Source organism: Gadus morhua, chromosome 18, assembly GCF_902167405.1.
Source record: "Gadus morhua chromosome 18, gadMor3.0, whole genome shotgun sequence".
Lineage (NCBI taxonomy): Eukaryota > Metazoa > Chordata > Actinopteri > Gadiformes > Gadidae > Gadus > Gadus morhua.
Genome location: NC_044065.1, coordinates 20,461,358 through 20,484,797, shown reverse-complemented (window position 1 = coordinate 20,484,797; position 23,440 = coordinate 20,461,358). Strand labels below are relative to the sequence as shown.

At 47.7% G+C, this 23,440-nt stretch overlaps 2 protein-coding genes across 15 annotated transcripts in view; one reads left to right on the top strand and one right to left on the bottom strand.

Moving 5' to 3' along the window:
* Window positions 1-9,061: 9,061 nt before the first annotated feature.
* Window positions 9,062-22,082, bottom strand: LOC115531273 (mucin-5B). 3 transcript variants are annotated; one of them, XM_030340425.1, is made up of 8 exons: window positions 21,886-22,082; window positions 16,661-19,412; window positions 16,177-16,276; window positions 15,945-16,091; window positions 14,444-14,533; window positions 12,654-12,782; window positions 11,790-11,879; window positions 9,062-9,229 (listed from the first exon to the last, which is right to left on the bottom strand). In XM_030340425.1, the coding sequence occupies exons 2-8, from the start codon at window positions 19,337-19,339 to the stop codon at window positions 9,213-9,215; spliced, it is 3,252 nt and encodes a 1,083-aa protein (XP_030196285.1). In that variant the 5' UTR covers window positions 19,340-19,412; window positions 21,886-22,082; the 3' UTR covers window positions 9,062-9,212. The 3 variants fall into 3 exon arrangements, with proteins under 3 accessions (XP_030196285.1, XP_030196283.1, XP_030196286.1); XM_030340423.1 differs by lacking the exon at window positions 9,062-9,229 and adding an exon at window positions 10,983-11,100 and having other exon boundaries at window positions 21,886-22,081; XM_030340426.1 differs by lacking the exon at window positions 9,062-9,229 and adding an exon at window positions 10,983-11,100 and having other exon boundaries at window positions 14,444-14,530; window positions 21,886-22,081.
* Window positions 22,083-23,226: 1,144 nt separating this feature from the next.
* The window catches only part of mapta (microtubule-associated protein tau a), a 22,415-nt gene continuing 22,201 nt past the window's right edge, over window positions 23,227-23,440 (top strand). For all 12 annotated transcript variants that reach the window (XM_030339548.1, XM_030339543.1, XM_030339550.1 and 9 more), the window contains exon 1: window positions 23,227-23,440. This exon is cut by the window's right edge and continues 19 nt beyond it. The gene's annotated coding sequence lies outside the window, so the exon portion shown is untranslated.

Genomic DNA, 23,440 nt, shown 5'->3' with positions numbered 1-23,440 from the left:
GAGGCGCACACAGATTTTGGCCGTGATAATATGCATTATATGATATAGATATCTGTGTATTATATGATATTATTTAGATAAAGAGCTCCAGGACTGTAACGCAATTGTTGTACACTTCCTTGTTATTCGGATAACCGTTCTGCTGTTGGTGTTATGGCGCATAACACGTCGGACTCTCGTCTCTGGTATTTCCACAACGAGACTCGTAGTGGGGGTTATCTCAGCCATGGCTGAGAATGAATTGGGAGAAAGGAACCTTGGCTTTGACTCCCTGAAGTACATGAACCACGAAATAGAGGAGAAAGGGATTGTTGGCCGCGAATGTCTCCCGCTTGAGCCCCGCTTCCAGGGACCGTGGTGTGAGCTTTGATTTTATGATCTATTTGAAATTTGGCTTAATTTTGAATCCTCCTCTCGGTCCCACAATAGTCAAAAAAAAAAGTTAATATTTTTGGAAATATCATAACCAAGGTATCGTATTTGGAGGAATAAAGCATTATGGAATCCAGCCCAAAGCTATTAAAGCCGGTTTGCCGGCTCTTTGTTCTTGCTAAGATGAACATGTGAATCCAATCAAATAGAAAACATTCTAATTTACAGACATTTCGTTGTTGGATAACTTTGGAAAACTATCCGTTGAACCAAAGGAGGCAGAAAACACGGAGTGGATTTTAAAGACGTTACATTTAGTTTAGTTAGAAACTAAAACGGCACAGCTGTCCAGACGGGAGCGACCTCCCCCGGGTTTTTCTGTTATACTGTAATGAGCTCGCCGGTGACATAACAATGTCCAGTCATAATTACTTGTACGAACTTTATGGCTGCAAAAACCTGGTCACTGTAACAGTTAACCCGGGCAACGCTCCCATAACCCGGTCCCATCAACGTGCAAGCCCCCCACACTGATTGACAGGTAGAACATTCCAATGCATGCACCTAGAACTGGCATAACTGACAACAAAATACAATGCAACACAGAACACAAACTATTTAAATGTCCCAGGGTCGCTACATTGCCTCCCCCCTTCAAAGTTCCTCGTCCTCGAGGGAACGAACAAAGTCCCGGAAGCGACCCGGAGCTCTCCCCTCCCTACGAGGCTGTGTTGGGGCCACGGGGGGCTGGGGAGAAGCGCCTGGGGAAGAGAGGGGCCCACGGGTGTCAGGCCCGGGGGAGGGCAGGGGGAAAGGGAAGTGCGGGGCTGGGGGCCAAGTTGCTGACTGTGTTGATTAACAGGGAGGGGAGACAGGGATAGGGTTAGTTGGGGACCTAGGGCCAGGACACTGAGGTGTGCAACTCCGGGGCCCATTCGCACTGGTGCGGGGAGCTGCAGGGCTCACTGGAGCAGGTGGGGTAGCGGTGCCTCGATAAGGGGCCATTCTTTGTGGAGGGCAACGCTCCTTCCCCGAGGTGGTAGCTGTGCCCTGTACACCACCTCCCCCATTCTCTCCAGCACCCTGCATGGCCCGATCCACTTGCTATCAAGCTTCGGGCATCTTCCATTCTTTCTTTGCGGGCTGCAACGAGAACGCACATAATAGTTCCTTTTCTGCCTCACCCCTGAGCTCAGCAGGTGCCCCTGGCGAAGGAGTGAGCCGTCTCCAGGCGGTCCTGGAGTCTCCTGGCATACTCTGGGCCGGGAGGAACAGGGGGAGAATCGGGGGGCCGGCCAAACGCCAGGTCAGCTGGGCTGCGAAGCTCCCTGCCCAACATCAGCAGAGCAGGCGTGCAGGACGTCGACTCCTTGACAGCTGACCTGTTCGCCATGAGCACCAGAGGCAGATGAGTGTCCCAGTCCCGCTGATGCTCAGCCGAGACAATGACCAGCTGCTGCTCCATACAGCGATGAAATCGCTCCACCAAGCCATCACTCTGTGGGTGTAGGGGAGTAGTACGGGTCTTCTGCATGTCCAGCCTGCTACATAAAGCCGCAAAGACACAGGATTCAAAATTTCTCCCCAGGTCGCTGTGGATGTACTCCGCTGCCCCGAAACGGCTAATCATCCCCCCGACTAAAGCGTCCGCTATGGTCTCTGCCCTTGGTCCGGCAGAGCATACGCCTGGCATCAGGGGCGAGATGGCACTGGAGGTAGCCAGAGCGGAGATTGAGTGAGGAGAACCAGGACGACCCGGCTACGACATCTAAGGCCTCATCAATGCACGGGACGGGGTAGTCCTTCCTTGTTACTGCGTTAGGTGGCCTGTAGTCGACACAGAATCTCCACTTACCATCACCACGGCTGCTGCCCAGGGACTATCTGAGGGCTCTATGCGTCCCGCCTGCTGTATCTCCCACAGTGCCTGGTCCACAGCCTCCTGGCGGGCCAAGGGCAGGCGACGCGGGCGCATTCCCCAGTGTCGATTTCATGCTGCACCAGGTGCGTCTGACCCACATCGCTCTCATTCAAGGCAAAGCTGTCCTTAAACTCCACCAGTAGTCGCCACAGCTGCTCCTGCTGTTTTGGGGTCTAGTCCATCACAGTGCCCCTGCCAAATTGCCCGCACAGTAGACAGCACAGTCTCCTCACCTGTCTGGGGAAGCTGGGCAGGGCAGGGGAAGGGGCCCAGGCTCATGGAGTGGGGTGCTGGGGTGGCAAGGGAGTAGTCTTCAGGGGCCGCAACATTGACACGAGGGGATGGGAGGGAGGGGGAAGGGTTCTGGAAGGAGGACTGGGTCAATGGACAGGGATCGGGAAGACAGGGTGGTTGGTAGGTCTTTGCAAGGGGGTGAAGGGGCTGGGGACGTGGGACTGGTCCATCTGAGCTGTTGTCGGTGGGGGCCGGATGTAGGAGGTGTTTGGCGGGGGGCTGTGATGGTGGGCTCCTCCAGACGATGACGGCGGGGGTACGGGGGCAGGATCTCACGTTTCCCCAATTACGCGGACCCTGACCCGTTTCCCTGGGCTGTCACAGCTTTAGGGCACTCTCTTGTCAGAGAGTGCAGCCCCAGCAGCGCAGCCCCAGCAGACCCTCTGCCCTCGACGAGACGGGGAGCGGCGGTCCGCCTGCATAGAGACAGCGTGGACGAGTTCAGTGAGCTCGTCCACCCAGGCTGGCTTCTGTGAGTACTCACTCCTCTCCCTTGCCGATGTCACCATCGGCTGAGGAGCAGGAAGACTGTCAATTGCTCCAGGCCACACCAGCTCCCTCTCTATGGCCAACTTCATGAACTCTTGCAAAGTCTGCGGGTGGGTTAGCTGGGTCTGCGTGCGTAGTTCTGTAGGGGAAAGGGCCTGAAGAAACTGATCCCGAGCGAGTTCGCTCTGCACGGCTGGCGGCATGTGGGCGTATGCTCGCCGAGACAGGCTTAACACACAGTCCAAAACGCCTCCTTAGTGCCCCTACTAGGGCAACATAGTCCCCCCTGTCCTCTGGGCTAAGCAGCAACCAACATGACAATGCGCCGTCTGCCAGTTAATTTAAGCTTTTCATACTAGTTTTTGTATATAAAATAAAGCCTATTTTGACAATTGAAAATGGGCCTAAACTCTGTGTCAGTAACTAGTAGGCCTATTGATAATACCAGAGAGTGTTGAGAAGTAATAGTAATAAAGGATCTTTGATTATACTTCAAATTACTCTTAAGTATATCAAGAAGGCAGTTGTATTTATTTAGACTATTTTATTATTTCAGTAGGCCAAATCAATGGAAACATATTACTCTTTTATTTTTTTGATTAAAGCTTTGGGTGGCAGCTAGAGAGGAAAATAAACCAAGGTCATTGAGAGACAGAATGGATCCGCAAATACTCCCTGATCACATGTTAATTAGAAAGTATAGGCTCCCTAGGCCTGCAATCATTTATTTAGCAGATACGCTGTCAGAAGACCTGAAAAGGAAAACAAGGCGATCGTCACCACTTCCAACACAAATTATGACCGCCCTGAGATTTTTTGCCTCTGGGTCTTTTCAAATGGTGGTAGGGGGCACCCTGGTTGTGAGCCAATCCTCCGTTAGCTGAGTGGTCAGAGATGTTACGAATGCACTGGAAATAGCAGGGTCTCCTAACGTATTGAGCGCAGTTGACGGGACACATATTGCAATCAAAGTATGATAATGTACAAAAATCCTATTCTTGTATTCTTGTTATTTTGGATCCATGATGCTTTGTTATATGTTTTTTATAAAAATATTGACTTGAATCTATCTAGATAGATATAGATACTTATAAATATAGATGTATAGCACAGTCGCCGGTGTTGTCCTCCATTTTCTGTAATCCAACCGTTATAGTCGGGCAATCTTTATTCTCAAAGTAGGTTAACAATTACTTCTTAAGTCAGAAAACAAAGAAGTTCATAAGATAATCGCCAATTCTAAAGAAAAAAATGGTAAATAGCATTTAAGAAGATTCTTAGGAACTTCTTATATTTTCTCTTATGAATCTTTGTACGTTTTAATGTTTGTGAATCCGGCCACCGGCCCCTTCAACGCGCAAGCCCCCCACACTGATTGAAAAGAACATTCCAATGCATGCACCTAGAACTGGCATAACGGACAACAAAATACAATGCAACGCATAACACATTGTTGTTGGCTTTGAACGGACCTGGGCATGTGGTAATTCCTGAGAACTAGAGACATTAGGGTGCTCGCCATTTTGTAGTGGTGTTCAAATTCTCAGTGGTTTGTTTCATGCATTATATAGTGCACTTAAAATACCCAAAATTTGAGTGTACATACGATGTTCCCTACATGTTACTCCTGTATACCACAATGCAATGCGGTCGTGTTTTTCAGGAGAAGAAGCTGAATAACAGCGAAAACAAATACATTTAATGATGGAGTCTCCGGCTTTTGTCAGTATTAGTAGTAATGTAGTAATGTCAGTAATTTATTTGGGATTTAACATAGAAAATGTAACATTGAAAAATAATTTAAAATTTTTTTATCAAGGAAATGTAACATTCAACATCAATACAACCTCCAGCTTTCCTCGTGAGTGCCCGGTTTGTTTACATCAGGGGTTCTCAAAGTTTTGACAGCTGAGGGCCAATTTAGGAACCCAGAATTGGACTGAGGGCCGCCAACCGGGTATTTGTGTGACGCAGACAGATGCGCCCACATCATGTAAACCATGTGCGGCCCGCAGAAACATTCCTGGCGACCCGCAATCACATACCGATGTAAAAGTCGACTCTCTAGCTTTCAATTAAATCCTGTTACATTTGGTATTTTTAATCCGACTGTACATTACTTTGAAAGGATGAACCTCAGTTTTGTGATTTAGACCTCACTCCCAGAGGTCCACAGTGCAATGTTTCCACCACTGGGATGCTGACGCCGTTTCCCGCCTACTGCACCGAAGGCGTGGCTGACAGATGGGGGAGGTTTCCAGAATTGTCCGAGCCCGAGTAGTGTCACAGTGCTTAAATTTGCATACGTGTTCTGATTGGATGACGGATCCGTCGCTGTCGAAAAAGTTGAAGATTTTTCAACTTTTTGACTAAGCCTTCAGCGCACGGATCCACAATGCATTGCGCGTCCGTCCCCATTCAAACGCCTCACGCCCCGTGCCCACTACCTCCGTCCGTTGACTGATCCCCATTGACTTTGAATGGGGACGGACGCGCAATGCATTGTGGATCCGTCCGTTCCGTTGGAGCCTTCGGGTCCGTCAAGAAGTTGAACAATTTTCAACTTTTTCGGCAGCGACGGATCCGTCATCCAATCAGATCACGTATGCAAATTTAAGCACTGTGACGCGACTCGGGCTCTGACGATACTGGAAAGCGGGAATCGGGTAATCTTGCCTAGCAACAAGCAGGAAGAAGCGGGAAGAACCCGGCGAAGCGATTTGATTGGCTGACGGATGCCTCTGCAAAGACTACTCCCCCATCAGTCAGCCACGCCTTCCCACGTCCGTTGACTGACGGTGCAGTGGGCATGTAGCGTCACGCCTCGTGCCCACTACCTCCGTCCATTGACTGATCGCCATTGACTTTGAATGGGGACGGACGCGCAATGCATTGTGGATCCGTCCGTTCCGTTGGAGCCTTTGGCTCCGTCAAAAAGTTGAAAAAAATTCAACTTTTTCGGCAGCGACGGATCCGTCATCCAATCACGTCCGTTGACTGACGGTGCAGTGGGCACGAGGCGTCATGCCCACTGCACCCTCAGTCAAAGGACGTGGGAGGGCGTGGCTGACGGATGGGGGAGTAGTCTTTGCAGAGGTATCCGTCAGCCAATCAAATCGCTTCGCCGGGTTCTTCCCGCTTCTTCCTGCTTGTTGCGATGCAAGATGACCCGCTTTCCCGCTTTCCAGTATCGTTATGCCCCGTGCCCACTACATGCGTCCGTCGACTGATCCCCATTGACTTTCAATGGGGACGGACGCGCAATGCATTGTGGATCTGTCCGTTCCGTTGGAGCCGTCGGCTCAGTCATGGCTCAGTCAAAAAGTTGAACAATTTTCAACTTTTTCGGTGGCGACGGATCCGTCATCCAATCAGATCACGTATGCAAATTTAAGCACTGTGACGCGACTCTGACGATACTGGAAAGCGGGAAAGCGGGTCATCTTGCATCGCAACAAGCAGGAAGTAGCGGGAAGAACCCGGCGAAGCGATTTGATTGGCTGACGGATGCCTCTGCAAAGACTACTCCCCCATCAGTCAGCCACGCCTTCCCACATCAGTCAACGGACGCATGTAGTGGGCATGTAGGGTCATGCCCCGTGCCCACTACATGCGTCCGTCGACTGATCCCCATTGACTTTCAATGGGGAAGGACGCGCAATGCATTGTGGATCCGTCCGTTCCGTTGGAGCCGTCGCCTCAGTCATGGCTCAGTCAAAAAGTTGAAAAATGTTCAACTTTTTCGGCAGCGACGGATCCGTCATCCAATCAGATCGCGTATGCAAATTTAAGCACTGTGACGCGACTCGGGCTCTGACGATACTAGAAAGCGGGAAAGCGGGTCATCTTGCATCGCAACAAGCAGGAAGAAGCGGGAAGAACCCGGCGAACCAATTTGATTGGCTGACGGATGCATCTGCAAAGACTACTCCCCCATCAGTCAGCCACGCCTTCCCACATCAGTCGACGGACGCATGTAGTGGGCATGTAGGGTCAGAGCCCAAGTCGCGTCACAGTGCTTACATTTGCATACGCAATCTGATTGGATGACGGATCCGTCGCTGCCGAAAAGTTGAACATTTTTCAACTTTTTGACGGAGCCGAAGGCTCCAACGGAACGGACGAATCCACAATGCATTGCACGTCCGTCCCCATTCAATGGGGATCAGTCAACGGACGGAGGCAGTGGGCACGAGGCGTGGCCTCGACGCCGCCGCGAGAGATGGGGCAGCGGGCGACGCCGGCAGCAGAAGCGGGCGACGCCGGCAGCAGAAGCGGCCACGCTGCGCGCAGGACCACCGCTCCTCCGAGAGGCCACCCGGGGCTTCATCGAAGGGTGAAGGAGTGTGGCAACCCGGCCCGGGCCAATTAAGGACTCCCGACTGCGTCCTGCAAGACGGGGGCGTGTATTTTGAGGAGGCGTGTCTTGTAAGGAGGGCGTGTATTTAGTCGGCCCTGATTGGTCTGATTCACGACGGCGTCTGGCGTCACACATAGCCTCGTGCAGAGCCATAATCTATTCTATTTGACATTTGCGGATCCCTTCTCTTGTCGAACCTACTCCGGAGATTTAACGAACTGGTCAACAGCAGTTAGATAGCAGAAAGATTTTTTTTTTGTGTTAACTTATACCTGCCAATGCCTCTTGTGTTTCCCATTTTTAATAATAATTTCATCCCTTAATGTTATTGCACATATTTTGTGTTTACTTTTTTATTTACTTTAAATGCTTTGTGTAATGACCTTCCCTTTCTCTATAATAAAAAATTGTAGCCTGCCCTTATGGCCTGAGTCATGTTTCCCTTACTAAGAATTCCCTATCGTATGCATAAGTATTGTCGGTAAACAATACAAGTGGAATAGAAGTAACTTTACTTTGTACCTCTGTAAAGCCAAGTATATGCATTTGACATCACAGTTATCAGTAAATGCAAATTCGGTTTCTCTTCATTACTCTTTGGTCAGCCTGACATTTTCAGAGTAAATTCCAATCAATATTTTTGTGAATATTAAGAGCCAGAATTTAAATGACACCGCCCATGAGCAAAATATTACACTAACTTTTTAACTCCACTGTTACAGTAAATTGACTCCCTCCCGTAGCCTACAAACACCAGGCAATATCTGGACTTACAGAAGTTAACTGAAATATTGAAACCCCATTTTGTGTACCTATGGTTTGGCAGGCTGTGTAGCTGTATGGCAAAGATAACTACGTTTTGTAGGTTTTGACAAAAACGGAACAGCTTCGTAACAGAAGAGTTAACGATGTTGTTGCTCAACAAGACAACTGCTGGAGCTCCAATAAAGTTGCTTACAAATACCTCCAACATCAGAGTAAGGAAGGACGGGGGAAACTTCAGTGGAAATCCCATTGTCATTGTGACACCGTACTCGACAGTACAAGGAAAAATATTTCGCTATTTTTTACCCCTCTCTGTGCTACGTTGGAAAATTACTCCCCGATTTCAGTAGGAAATCACAATCCTACGTATTACGTCATCACGCTGAGATTGGTCAGTCGTTGTATAGGCGTGTATTTCACACGAGGGGCGTGTCTTTGTACACGGGGCGTGTCTTGGCAGGAGGACGCAGTCGGACCCTATTGGAGAAAGCGGCAGGAGACGCAGAGCACCTGAGGAACAGGTGGGGAAGCAGGGCTTCAATAGCCTGCTTCTGCACTCATTCAGGGCTCTCCCAGCCCATGTGGCTCCTGTACGGGGACCGGTCGTCGTGGGTGACGGGATCCTCCCAGGTTTTTTGGTTCTTTTGTATTTTTCAGCGAGAGTCTTTGTTAGGTTTGGAATAAAACATGCCTTTTTGGCCAGCTAAATGGCGTCCTGTGTGGGAGGAGGTGGTTCGCTCACCGTGTCGGGTTGCCACAGCACCCAATGGACAACTGGAACTGGAAGAAATCTGTACTCAAGTAAATACAATGGAAGCTTGCAATTAAAATGTTATTTCATTTATCAGTTTTTATTTAATCAGTACTGTGCATAGCAACTGTAGAATAAACAAATCTAGAAACATTTCAAAAAAACTATTAGTTATTTTTATTTCTTTTACATATTCTTGTTATTTTTATTAATTTACATATTATCAATGTTGTGCTGCCGTCTCTGCCAACGGGTCCTGGTTAGGATGCTGGGATGACTGATGCAGAACACAAGAAAGAGGAATTAATTTGAAGCATTATCAGGATGCCATTTTCAGAAACACAACCACGTCCATCAAAGTTTGTTGGTACATTTTATGTAACTACATGTATGGGATAGCCTATTCACCATCCAGCAGCTATTTATCCAACATGTTAACGACATTTAGCAGAGAACCTTGATTATGAGGTCAGGTTAAGTGGACGCAAGCAAATCATAATACATTAAAACCGGTGTTCTGCAAGAATTTATTTTAGTCTGTGTGGTTGAATTGCATTGGAAATTAAATGGCTATAATCCCAATTTCGTTGTATAGTCGACTGAATAATGACAATAAAGGCTATCTTATCTTATCAGGTGCTATGGTTTGGGAAGAACTGCAGTAGAAAACGCATTTCCTCGTATCAATGCGTCATGATGTTAGCCCATGACACAATGGGTTAGATCAGCCCAGAAAGAGGTTGGAATACCAATAAAAGTGTAAATGTGCACTGTTGGAATCCCATCAAAAGAAAAGATGTTAGCTGTGTGTAAGCTGTGTTAGATGCTCAATAGGTGATGTTAGATTCACCTCCAAATCAACTGCTTAAGGCAACCGGTTGGACCGAAGGAGTCAGAGCAGAGGGACTGAAGGAGTCAGAAGAAAGGGTCTGATGGAGTCAGCAGAAAGGGACTGAAGGAGTCAGGAGAAAGGGACTGAAGGAGTCAGAAGAAAGGGTCTGAAGGAGTCAGAAGAAAGGGTCTGAAGGAGTCAGAAGAAAGGGACTGAAGGAGTCAGAAGAAAGGGACTGAAGGAGTCAGAAGAAAGGGACTGAAGGAGTCAGAAGGGACTGAAGGAGTCCGAACAGAGGGACTGAAGGAGTCAGAAGGGACTGAAGGAGTCCGAACAGAGGGACTGAAGGAGTCAGAAGGGATTGAAGGAGTCAGCAGAAAGGGTCTGAAGGAGTCAGAAGAAAGGGTCTGAAGGAGTCAGAAGAAAGGGTCTGAAGGAGTCAGAAGAAAGGGTCTGAAGGAGTCAGAAGAAAGGGTCTGAAGGAGTCAGAAGAAAGGGACTGAAGGAGTCAGAAGAAAGGGACTGAAGGAGTCAGAAGAAAGGGTCTGAAGGAGTCAGAAGAAAGGGTCTGAAGGAGTCAGAAGAAAGGGACTGAAGGAGTCAGAAGAAAGGGACTGAAGGAGTCAGAAGGGACTGAAGGAGTCAGAAGAAAGGGACTGAAGGAGTCAGAAGAAAGGGACTGAAGGAGTCAGAACAGAGGGACTGAAGGAGTCAGAACAGAGGGAAGCAGAATTAGTGACGCAGCAGCATACCTAAGCCATCCAGTACTTTCTGCATTCCTCTTATCATCTGCTTATTGCTGCATCAACTAAGTTTCCATATTTGTGTCAAGTGGAACTTTAAACTTTTTACTTTCAAGTCGAACCATCGACATTCACCTGGAATCTTTTTGAACTGCGTACTCTTGTTTTAATAACTGGAATCTTGTTAAATTATTTCTCCTCCAATATGGAGGTAATACTATTTATTCATTACGCTTAGGCAAGGATTTTTATTTTCTGCGGGGCTGATGGTGCGTGTTGTTTATTGTATGTACTGTTGGGTATGGACACACCCTGCTGCTACTCCAAATCTGAAATTCCTAACGGAAAATAAAGTTATTTGAATTGAATCATTGAACCTTCATTAGCCTTCTCCATCGGTCCGATTTGGAAACATGAAAGCAAGTGTACAATAAACAAATCTGGAAACATTTCAGAAAACTTTTAGTTGTTATTTTTATTTCCTTCACATATTTATTTGTATTAATTTACATATTTTCAATGTTGTGCCGCTGTCGTCTCTGCCAATGGGTCCTGGTTATGATGCTGGGGTGACTGAGGCAGAACACAAGAAAGAGGAATTTGTTTAAAAACAGACCTGCAAACTCATCAGAGTGAAAAAGGTGACAGTGTCAAGGGGACTGAGGAGGAGTCAGTACAGAGGGAGTGAAGAGCAGGAGTCAGTACAGAGGGACTGAAGAGGAGGAGTCAGTACAGAGGGACTGAAGAGGAGGAGTCAGTACAGAGGGACTGAAGAGGAGGAGTCAGTACAGAGGGACTGAAGAGGAGGAGTCAGTACACAGGGACTGAAGAGGAGGAGTCAGTATAGAGGGACTGAAGAGGAGGAGTCAGTACAGAGGGACTGAAGAGGAGGAGTCAGAACAGAGGGACTGAAGAGGAGGAGTCAGTACAGAGGGACTGAAGAGGAGGAGTCAGAACAGAGGGACTGAAGAGGAGGAGTCAGTACAGAGGGACTGAAGAGGAGGAGTCAGAACACAGGGACTGAAGAGGAGGAGTCAGAACAGAGGGACTGAAGAGGAGGAGTCAGAACAGAGGGACTGAAGAGGAGGAGTCAGAACAGAGGGACTGAAGAGGAGGAGTCAGAACAGAGGGACTGAAGAGGAGGAGTCAGAACAGAGGGACTGAAGAGGAGGAGTCAGAACAGAGGGACTGAAGAGGAGGAGTCAGAATAGAGGGACTGGTAGAAGCAGTATTAGTGACGCAGAAGCATGCCAGCAACATACCGAAGCCATCCAGTACTTTCTGCAGTCCTCTTATCACCGCACGATTCTTCTCCAGCTCCTTGTTCAGCAGGGCACAGTTTGAACACCCAGCTGGAAGGATCATCAGAAAGATTAAAACACATCCGCTTATTGCTGCATCATCCACTATGGTTCCCCATTTGTGTCAAATGGAAATTTAAACTTTTTACTTTTTATGACCTTTTTATTTTATTGTTCAGCTGCTTTGGCAATGAGTTGTAACTGGTCATTTTAAAATGGCGCAACATTTTGAGGAGAGGAATCTGCGGGTTGGTGAGGGGTGTCACATGCCTCCGCCGCGTAGGCCTACAAATTGTTTTGCAGATTTCGGATGACACAAAGCAAATTCATCTCCTCTACAGATGCAATGTTTGCGATTGTCGATACCGGTAATTTGTGACAGGACAGTCACTGCCCGCTAGAGGATGTATTGCGTAACATCCATAACAACGGAGCTATGAAGGGTTGTCCCGGAGACAACGTTTGTTACGGACTGACGAATTTCGTCCGTATCCGGAAGTATGAATCGGCCTTTAGGGGGCATCTTGCTATGACACCTACAGGCCGATTGCGGACAGCTGGGGTGGAAACCGAACCCCCTAGCCAGTAGACCAGACTATAAAGTAAGAGGCCCTTCATTGATGCGGGACAAGGCCTCTGGGACTGAGGGGTTAATGAGAGCGAACAGCCCCACCCTGTGGGCGTGGCCAATGGGACTGAGGGGTAAATGAGGGCGAACAGCCCCACCCTGTGGGCGTGGCCAATGGGACTGAGGGGTAAATGAGGGCGAACAGCGTCGGACAAGCAGAGCAACGTGTGGGCGTGTCCAATGTCAGGTGGTCTTACCCAGTGCTGGGGTCTTGCAGGTTCTTGGGGGAGGAGCCCTCAGGCCACAGGCCCCCCTGGTGGGCTCCAGAGACAGAACGGAGGCCTCCATGGTGGTAGAAGGTCCTGGAACACCTGTGGGGGTACATACTGAAACAACAGTATGTATCAGGACCATCTCTACACATCATGGGGGTTAAATGGTAACTAATAAGGCAGTTACCAACACATGAACCAACAGTAGTGTCTGAAACCTTTGGGACCCCAGCTTATTCTAGTAGGTGCATCTGCTTCAACTGATATTATATTGAGAATTCTGTAGCGTTCGCTAACCGAGCCATATTTAGCCTGTGTGGGGCCACATGAAGCCACAGTTAATACATCAGAAAAGAGCAGAGTTCATGAAGAGACGGAATCAGGACTGCCTTAACGATTTAGTTGAGTGGCAGACATGAATCATTATATACAGGGCAGAAAGCAGAGCACAACCACAACCGGTACAGACATTGTTTGTTTTAAGGTCAGTGGACAAGGAACAAGAGCCTTTCATTGTGAGCAACAGTATGCACAGATGACCTGGAAGCAGATGTGTACTTTAGTGGTGGTTAGAAGAACATGCAAGTAAATACTGTCAGATTATTATTTTAACCATATAATTGTGTGAGGAATGTAACTGGTGCAGTACCATGAGAAATGAAGAAACGAGAGTCCCACAGTTACGCTCAGCTGTGGAGATGGAAACCTCATACAGCCTGCTAGTCCAACAGCCTGCATCAAGTTGTAATTTCTTTAGTTGAATTACTGTGTATGGCTCTGGTTTCTCCTTGTTCCATGGGACTGTGTATGGGTTAATAACTGTAGACCATTGAAGACCGTTGCCCAGTCTCTTTTCAGTCTCTTTTCAGAAGTTTGGCAAAGGTATACTATGGAATCAACTCTTAGTAGCCATATTTGACAGCCGAGCCTACGTGTTTTTGACGCAATGTTACACCACTTTAAACATCGGAGATATCCATCGATTTCACTTAAAAATGTATACCTCTGCCGCCTTCGGCCTTATTACTATGAATTCATCACCATAGTCCCACACAGTCACTCCCACAGAGTTTGCGGCTTTTACCACCTCCGGCCCCAAATCTGTTGGAGAGTTGGCCTTTGGTCAAGTTGTGGTCAATGCGCAATATCCAAATGGTCTGACCATATGGGTTGTGATTGAAAGTTGTTCTTCATGACGAATGGTGCATGTATACTGAGTTTCATGCATATTGTACCTTGCTAGTGGTAATGGCAGCCTTTTCAAAGGCTGAACTTCCAGGCCTTGTTATAGCACCACCTATGTGTTGCCCATTTTTTGATTCCCTTACACATTTTACAAGTTCTACAAGCCTGCCAATTTTTATAACTTTCGATCCGAAAAGTCAGGAAAATAATAATATTCCTACATAGGTTCCTACGTTTTTTCGTAGGACCCCTAATGAATGATATGTCCAAGGAAACGTCACGGCAACCTAAGTGATGAGTAGTAGCTGACACTAGGTGATGAGTAGTAGCTGAAACTAAGTGGTGTGTAGTAGCTCAAAGTGATGAGAAGTAGCTGAAACTAAGTAATGAGTAGTAGTTCAAACTAAGGGATGAGTACTAGCTCACACTAAGTAATGAGTAGTAGCTCAAACTAAGTGGTTTATAGCAGCTCAAACAAAGTGATGAGTAGCGGCTCAAACATAGTGATGAGTAGCAGCTCAAACATAGCGCTGATTGGCTAGGGGACCACTGGGTGAAAGGCAGGTGAGCTCTAAACTCCCCCAACCCACCTGTCCTCCTCCTCTTGGCCAGCCCCTGAGCTTCACTCCCGGGCAGCAAGCTCCTCTTGGCCTGGCTCAGCGACTCACGGCGACTGTCTGCTGGAGAAACACAACATCTACACTTCACCATCTCCATGACAACGTCATGTCAAAGCTGTAGGAGAACACCGGGAGGAGGCCAAACCAGCCGCGGGGGGGCACCAGACCACATCATTATGGAGAATTAGTCAGAACAAATGTGCCTTAAAGGTGCCATGACATGCTATTTTATGGATGCTTTAATATAGGTATTAGTGGGCCACTAACACGGTATTCAAAATGTTCCACCTCCGCCTCCTGCAGCGCCGAGGCGGTGGTCCCTCGGCAGCGGGAAGCGGGGCTCAAGCAGGAGACATTCGCCGCCAACAATCCCTTTCTCCTTCATGTCGTGGTTCATGTTCTTGAGGGAGTCAAAGCCAAAGTTCCTTTCCCCCAATTCATTCTCAACCATGGCTGAGATAAACCCCAATACGAGTGTCGTTGTAGAAATACCAGAAATGAGAGTCCGACGTGTTATGCGCCATAACACCAAAAGCAGAACGGTTATCCAAATAACAAGGCAGTGTACAACACTTGCGTTACAGTCCTGGAGCTCTATATCTAAATAATATCATGAAATACATTAGATATCTATATCATATAATACATATTATCACGGCCAAAAGCTGTGTGCGCCTCCAGACAATATTATGAATAACAAACGGTGGTTCGCGGCAGTGGTGCCTCGCGGCAACCGGCGGCATGTCGCAGTTCATGTACTTCAGGGAGTCAAAGCCAAAATTCCTTTGCGCCAATTCCTTCTCAACCATGGCTGAGATAACCCCAACTACAGTCTCGTCGGGAAATACAAGAGACGTCAAAGAACCGACGTGTTATGCGCCATAACACCAACAACACACACATGTGGCGCGCGCATGGTCGTGTCTCATTGGCGTGGCCAAATTCTCTGGGCGGGCCAGGCAGAGTAAGGGGAGGAGCTTAGATCCTTTATGACGACATATGGGGCCACATTCCAAATCAGCGCGCTTCAGCCTCCGTTTTTTCAAAGGCGAGCGGAACACCTAGTGCTCGTTTTACACCGAACGCAAGTTATAGCCACTGGGGCACCATAGGCAGGCTAAGGGGAACTCATAATTATGTTAGAAAACCTCATAAAGTGAGATTTTCATGCCATGGCACCTTTAATGCATAATTGACGATATGGATCCTCTGAGAAAGGATTGATTTGCATGGGATAATCGGTCCTCAAACTGGGGCTCCCCAGAGTTGAATCCTCCTTCCTACCCGTTTGTACAATAAAATAATTATTGGGAGCATTGGGTTGTTAAAAACAATACCACAAGCATACATTTTGTGATTTTGATTTGATTCAAATGCTATCCACTGTCAGAGATGAATGGGTGCTAGGATTAGGCTTGGGTGGCCAATCCGATGTGTGAACGAGAAAGCTAAAGGTCACAGAGCAGGGTACCTGAGGATGGACCAGGCTTATCATTGGACAAGGCTGCAGTGGCAAGTCGTGCAGTAGGCGGTCTGAGACCTGGTAGAGTCCTCCGATTGGTCGCTGGGATGCCCGTTGCAGCCGGTTTATGGAGGACTCTCCTTGGCGGTTTGAGGCCTGTGGGAAGGGTAGTTAGCAACATAACATCAGCACGTATGTATAGACCGAGAGAGACACTAACTCACTCAATCACCTCACTCACCTGGTGGTGCACGGCAGAGGCTGGTGGTGTTCGATGTATCAGTGGTGCTGGGTATACTGGTTGTGCTGGTGGTGTCTGGTATGCTGTTCTTTGGTTTGCTCTGGGCAACAAATGATATTTACACAAACACTTTTATTCAAAGAAACTTATCTAAAGCACAAGATCTGAATTTGGTTGAGGGCAAGAGTAGAGGGTATGAATGTGAATTTAAGCTTAATCTTCACACTGGTTTCATTAAAAAAAGAAAAATAATCCGGGAATAACAAAGATATTTTTTAATAGTGTTTAGCGTTTGTAGTCATACATGAAACTTTGAGAAATTTTGAATTTATTTGGTTTAATTTAATTGTCTTAGCAGGGGGACTGCAATTTTAGCCAAAGGCAAGCTTGTCCACTATTGCCTAGGCGCTTATGGCCCCATTGTGTGCAGGAGCAAGGCATTGGATTAGGTAGTGAATCCAGAAGGTCGAGGAAAGGAGCCTACCTGTTTAAGGGGCGGAGCCATGGCTGACACTCTCCTCCCTGTAGGGGGGGGGCTGAGGCGCCGCCCCGTGCCACCAGGGGCGGAATTGTACCGGAGACTGCGGGGTATGGCTCGGGCAGGACCCAGGTTTGGCAGGAGCGAGCGAACATCCGGGGCGGCCACATGGTCCGCACTGGCGGCCACATGGTCCGCACTGGCGGCCACATGGTCCGCACTGGCGGCCACATGGTCCGCACTGGCGGCAGGGCTGCTTGTCTGTGGGAGGGGCTTAGATGGACCGTCAGAGTACCGCCTCTTCTGCACCTGTGAGGTCTGGCTCGTGGGCACATAGACTTTCCAGTCCGACATGGGCGTGGAGGTGATCAAACATCCAGCTGTCTGATTGGCTTGACAGTTCAGGGCACCTGCCTTGGGAGGAGAAGCTCTCTCGAATGTGTCATCAAAGTTGAGGTCGGCACTGCATTCATAAACAAGTGTGCATGCCAGCGTTTGGCATCTCAGTGAATTCTCGTCACTCTTTGTGGCGCTGGGTGCTGGGGACAGAGGTCTGGAGGCGTCCTGTGAGGAGAAGGTCATGGTGCTGCTCGCCCTGTCGGCCGTTGCCCCGCTGGACCCATGGGTGGTGTTGACCTCGGACCGCAGGTCCAGCGCCACAACCAGGTTATTATTGGACCCATTGTGAGGGGCAGTTGATAACGCTCTGGGTTGGGCTTCAAAGTGACTTCCGCTCAGGTTGTCTTGGTAGACGCTCTGGTTGTCTTGCCTACCACTCTGGTTGTCTTGGCCGACGCTCTGGTTGTCTTGGCCGACGCTCTGGTTGTCTTGGCCGACGCTCTGGTTGTCTTGGCCGACGCTCTGGTTGTCTTGGCCGACGCTCAGGTTGTCTTGGCCGACGCTCTGGTTGTCTTGGCCGACGCTCTGGTTGTCTTGGCCGACGCTCTGGTTGTCTTGACTACATCCTTGGGGACCTGGGGTTGGAGAAGAGATGCTCTTAAAGGTGTCCTCGAGTTTGACACCTGAGCAGGCATCGCCCAGTGAGACCACTGCACTGGGTCTAATGGAAACGGGTTCCGACAGCTGCTTGTTGAGCGGCAAACTTAGGTGGCACTTGACCCCTGAGGAGTCGATGGCCTCCATAGTGACATTGCTGTTCATCGAGGAGTCACTAGGTGGACTGAAGTAGGTGTCGTTCCCAGAGCGCGGGGCGGACCCATTGCTGTCATTGCTTGCCACCTCCACCGCATTCTCGCTGAGCACCTGGGTGGTGTTGAGGACCTGGGTGGTGTTGAGGACCTGGGTGGTGTTGAGGACCTGGGTGGTGTTGAGGACCTGGGTGGTGTTGAGCTCGGGCTGCCTCGGGTGGTCCAATGCTAGGACCAGAGTTGTCCTGTCAGGGAATTGGGAAGCAGAAGCGGAGCACAGCGATGGAGAACCCAGAGCCATTTCCCCATGGGGAAGGATGGATTCACAGGTTACATCAGATTCGGGGATGGAGGATGTTTCCAGTGAGCTCTGGACAACCTCAGCTCCCAGAACCACTACCCCATGGGGAAGGATGGATTCGCGGGTGACATCGGATTCGGGACAGGAAGAGCTTTCCACTGAGTTCTGGACAACCTCAGCTTTCGTCATCTCCAGTGTGTGGAGACTGCTGTGGTCCATTAAGCGACTTTCTCCTAAGCTCTGCTGCCCTGTGGAGGCTCGGAGGCGAGGAGTGAGAACTAAACTCTTATCCGTGACCAGACTCAACATGGAGCCTGGGCTGGGCTCCTCCTCCACTTTAGGCGTCACAGCAAGGTGCCGTTCAGGAACCGGGGGCACGAAGGAGGGAGCGGCCCCATTGGTGGAGAGGTTAGAACACTCCATGGTGGAGTCCATCAAGCTGACCTCTGGGAGGGTCTCGTCCTGCAGCCAGAAGCAAGGCCACCCGGCCGGAGCCAAGCTGTCCGGTCCGGCGGGAAGCCGACCCAGGCTCTCCCTCAGTTTGTGATACTCTGTGGTGAACAACTCCTGGTTAAGGTGCGGCATGTTGTGAATAGCCGTCAGCCCATGCCTGGCCGGGCCGGGTGTCAGGCCCTTCCTGGAGTTGTTGCCCGGCAGGTTAAAGCTTTTGAAACCGGGCGTAAGGCCGGATTCCATCTCTCTGGAGTATCTGGGCGTGGACGAGTGGGAAGCAGCAGCAGGACTCCTCGTTTTGGCGAGAGACAAGTGGGAGGTCTCCGCCGTGGTGTCCAGCATGCTGAGCTCAGGGAGCATCTCGTCCCCTATGTCTGGCGACCCGAGAGGACTCTGGCCGTGGTTCGCCATGGTGTTGTGCCATTTGTCCATCTCTCTGGAGTATCTGGGCGTGGACGAGAGGGAAGCAGCAGCAGGACTCCTCGTTTTGGCGAGAGACAGGTGAGAGGTCTCCGCCGTGGTGTCCAGCATGCTGAGCTCAGGGAGCGCCTCGTCCCCTATGTCTGGCGAACTGAGAGGACTCTGGCCAAGGTTCTTCATGGTGTTGTGCCATTTGTCCACGACTTCTCTGTAAAGCGGGACTACACGCTCATCAGGAACGTTCTGATTGGGCTCCCTCGACGGCCTGGGGGCGGAGTCGGCAGGAGGAGGGATGTTCTCGCGGTCCTCGTTCTCCGTTGGGTCGTAGCTAGGCGCTCCAAGTGTAGCCGTCAGATTGGCCATGTTAGAGGGCTTTCATACAAACGGACGTTATTTTTTCTCTTCTTTTCAAATCCTTGTCTTCTATGCGTTATTGCTGCATGCAAAATACATTTGAATTAAGTTCAGAGAAAAAAGCCTGGATAGGAGGCTTTAGTTTTAGTTTCCTACGTTAGGTTTACTCTCATACCTTAACACATTATTGGTTTAATGAATCAACTAAATGAATGTCATGAACATGGCAAGGAACATTCTACTGTGTGACATAGTGTGTTAATCCATTTACTTACTAAAGGACAGATTAGCCAAGTTTAAGGCAGAAGGCTACGCAAAACATTGCCAAGAAGTTTTTGTTGTGGATTACACGTTTTAAATGATTGTTTCACCCAGGACAGAACATAATACTAAACATCCCAACCATCCCCTTAAAGGGGTAGCTCGGAAGTTTGGACATAGGGCCTGATTCCCAAGTAAGCCTTGGTGTTCTTTATCGAGTCAGTTTAACACATTTCATTCAGTCCTTCTAGTTGCAGAGTTTGCTCGTGCTAGGCTAGCGCACGGCAACAGGCAATACTAGACTGCTAATAAAACAGCCTTACCCACTCCACAGTACGCCCGAGGCAAATTAACTATAACGCCAGACGGTCGATGTAAATGTCTCTGTTGATAGAATAATGTTAGAAATAAAACCAACCTTCTATTGGATTGCATTTTGAGGGACTGTGTCTAAGCAGCAGTGTTATATTCGTAGTAGGCTACGGCTGCAGCAGACTGATACCTAGGTTAAATTCTGCTGCTGCTGAGAAAGTAGTCCCTCAAAATGCGATGATTCATGCGATGCAAGGTTAGTTTAATTTCTAAAATTATTCTATCAACACAGACATTTACATCTATAGTCGTTATAGGCGTTATAATTGATTTACCTCGGGTGTACTGTGGAGTAGGTAAGACTGTTTAATTAGCAGGCTGGTATTGCCCGTTGCGGTGCGCTAACCTAGCACGAGCGAGCTCTGCAACTAGAAGGACTGAATGAAATGTGTTAAAAACGCATTCACTTGGGAATCAGGCCCTAAATTCCGAACTACCCCTTTAACCGTTTTGCAAACACACACTTCATCTTTTCAAAACATTTACTATATTTATAGCATTTGTATTGTACATCCTATTCTATGTTTTCATTTTTCTACGTTGTATTTCTATAGCATTACATAAAAAAATATTGATTGTACTTGAATGCTTACTTGGCCGTACAACTTTGTGAATCGTATTTCTGGTATGTTACATTCTGCAAACACAAACACATTCTTCCTCACTGATTCCAGTTAGGTCAGGCTCAGTATGTAAACCAGTTAGGTCAGGCTCAGTCTGTGAAGCAGCTAGTAGTTCAGTTTGGTCAAGCTCAGTATGAACCAGTTAGTTCAGTTAGGTCAGGTCAGTCTGAACCAGTTAGGATCGTATGATCATGTTGTGAACCAGTGAGTAGTTTAGTTAGGTCAGTTTGTGAATTTGTGTGAACCAGATAGTAGTTCAGTTAGGTTAGTTACTAGGTCAGGTTATTTTTGTGAACCAGTTAGTAGTTCAGCTAGGTCAGGTTAGTCTGTGAACCAGTTAGTAGTTCAGTAAGGTCAGGTTAGTCTCTGAACCCGTTAGTTCAGGTCAGTCTGAACCATTTAGGATCGGTTGGTCATGTTGTGAACCAGTTAGGATCGTTTGGTCATGTTGTGAACCAGTTAGGCCTAAAAAAAAAAAAAGTTTGGTTCCTGTTGGTTGTCAGTTGAGGTCATGGGTAGGTAGGGAATTTATTTTATTTTTTTATTTTATTTTTTCCAGCGGCAGCGAATGATAGGTAGGTTGTTTTCATTTAAAAACAAGAAAATTCGCTCATCCTTGTACAGAATGAAGAGGTACTGTACCAAAACGTAATTATAGAGGTGCTGTACCAAAACGTAATTACATAAAAAAAATATTATTATTATTTATTTTTATTTTTTTATAAAACTCATAAAATAATTTGGGTCGCACATAAATTGACAGGGTCGGTCGGAAACCGGAACCAAACAAACATTTTTTTTTAGGCCTTAGTAGTTCAGTTAGGTCAGTGTGTGAATTTGTAGTTCAATTATGTTAGTTAGGTCAGGTTAGTCTGAACCCGTTAGTTCAGGTCAGTCTGAACCAGTTAGGATCGGTTGGTCATGTTGTGAACCAGTTAGGATCGTTTGGTCATGTTGTGAACCAGTTAGTAGTTCAGTTATGTCAGTTTGTGAAATTATCGTTCAGTTAGGTCAAGTTATTTTCTGAACCAGTTAGTAGTTCAGCTAGATCAGGTTAGTCTGTGAACCAGTTAGTAGTTCAGCTAGGTCAGGTTAGTCTATGAACGTCAGTACTGGAGAGTCATGTCGGTACGTAATGCTGCTGATTCTGACGGTATGAGTGTGTTTTGTTAAAGGATCAGGGCTTAGTTTTAAAGTTATAAATCCTGTAGAATATAACGACGTTGTTATTGATTGATGCCGGGACACGTTTTGACAGTAATGTCTGTTAACGTGAATGAGTCTGAATCACTAACTTACCGTTGAAGAAAGCAGACCTTCTAGTTCCGTAAAGGTGGTCGAGTTTATCGTTGTGTCTTCCAGCCGAGATTAAGTCACATTATTCGAACAAACGGTGATTTGCGATCTAACACACACAATTTTTGATGTCGAAAAGTCAAACGAGGAAACTCGGTAATTTGAAAGGACTAGCTACATGAGCTTGCTCCTGATTCGTCAGAGTTTACCCAATAGGCGTCCAGACTCCAGACAGAGAGATGACGTCATGTGAGACGTGCCTCTGTGCTTTACCGCCACATAGTGGTTTACTCAGATAATGCTTTAATATGTCTTTACCGCCAAAGTGGCGCTCTCCTATAACCAGGTTATAGGACAGGAGATATTGGAATGGTTATAATATCCAACATTTTACTTTTTATACATTGAGTATTTATTATTCTAATATCTGATGTGTGTATATATTTTGTATTTGACGTTTTATCCTTTGACTCATTTATTGTTCACCTGCTTTGGCAATGTAAATGTTTGTTCCTTATGCGAATAAAGCTTTTTTTTATTGAATTGAATTGACTGGTTTAATGTCTTTCTGAAATATTTAGGCAGGGCCATTTTATTGTTATTGCACCTTCAAACCTTTTAGGGTGCAGGAATCACATTGAAAGGACAACAAATAAAAGACAGCAATTTGAAATAAAATTTCGAATCAAATAATCGTATTCAGCAACAGTTATTTGAATGGTAAGCTTTCCCAGACATTGCATTTGTTGGGTTATTAAAATAAAAAGATAAAATTGAATATAGACATGCAATTTAAATATAAAATCGAATGGAAAATACACTGTGACAAATTGGGGGGGGGGGGGGGCACAGACAATGATGCTCTGTTGACCCTCCCTGTCTCACCTTCGCTCCCCCCCCAACATCTCTCTCACGTCTTCTGTCTCCAGAGCCCTCATACTCCCTCTCTCACACACACACACACACACACACACACACACACACACACACACACACACACACACACACACACACACATACACACACACACACACACACACACACACACACACACACCATCTCTCCCACATTTTTTTTAAATGCACTGATATTCATACACACAGTACAAACCAAATGCTTTGTACTTGTTATAACATCATAGTAATAATAATTAGGAGGGGAACTCATAATACAACAATGCTCACAATTATGGCTTAGTATTTATTTCTGCGAGTGTTTGTGCGTGCGTGCATTCGCCCGAGCGTGTGTGTGAGAGCGCGCGAGAGAGAGAGAGAGAGAGAGAGAGAGAGAGAGAGAGAGAGAGAGAGAGAGAGAGAGAGAGAGGGAGAGGGAGAGGGAGAGGGAGAAGAATTTATCTTTCCGTGATTTCTTATGATTTCTCATTTTTTATCAATAATTATTGCATTTGAATTCCCCCCTACGCACAGACGACATCCCACAGGTTGCATTGCATCGCTCTCCCGATCCGCAGCGCCACCAGCCCGCCCTGTGGCCGCCAGGTGAACTGCGAGGACGAGGCGCGCGCTGTTCGGTGAGCGTCCGTCGCTGAAGAGACAAC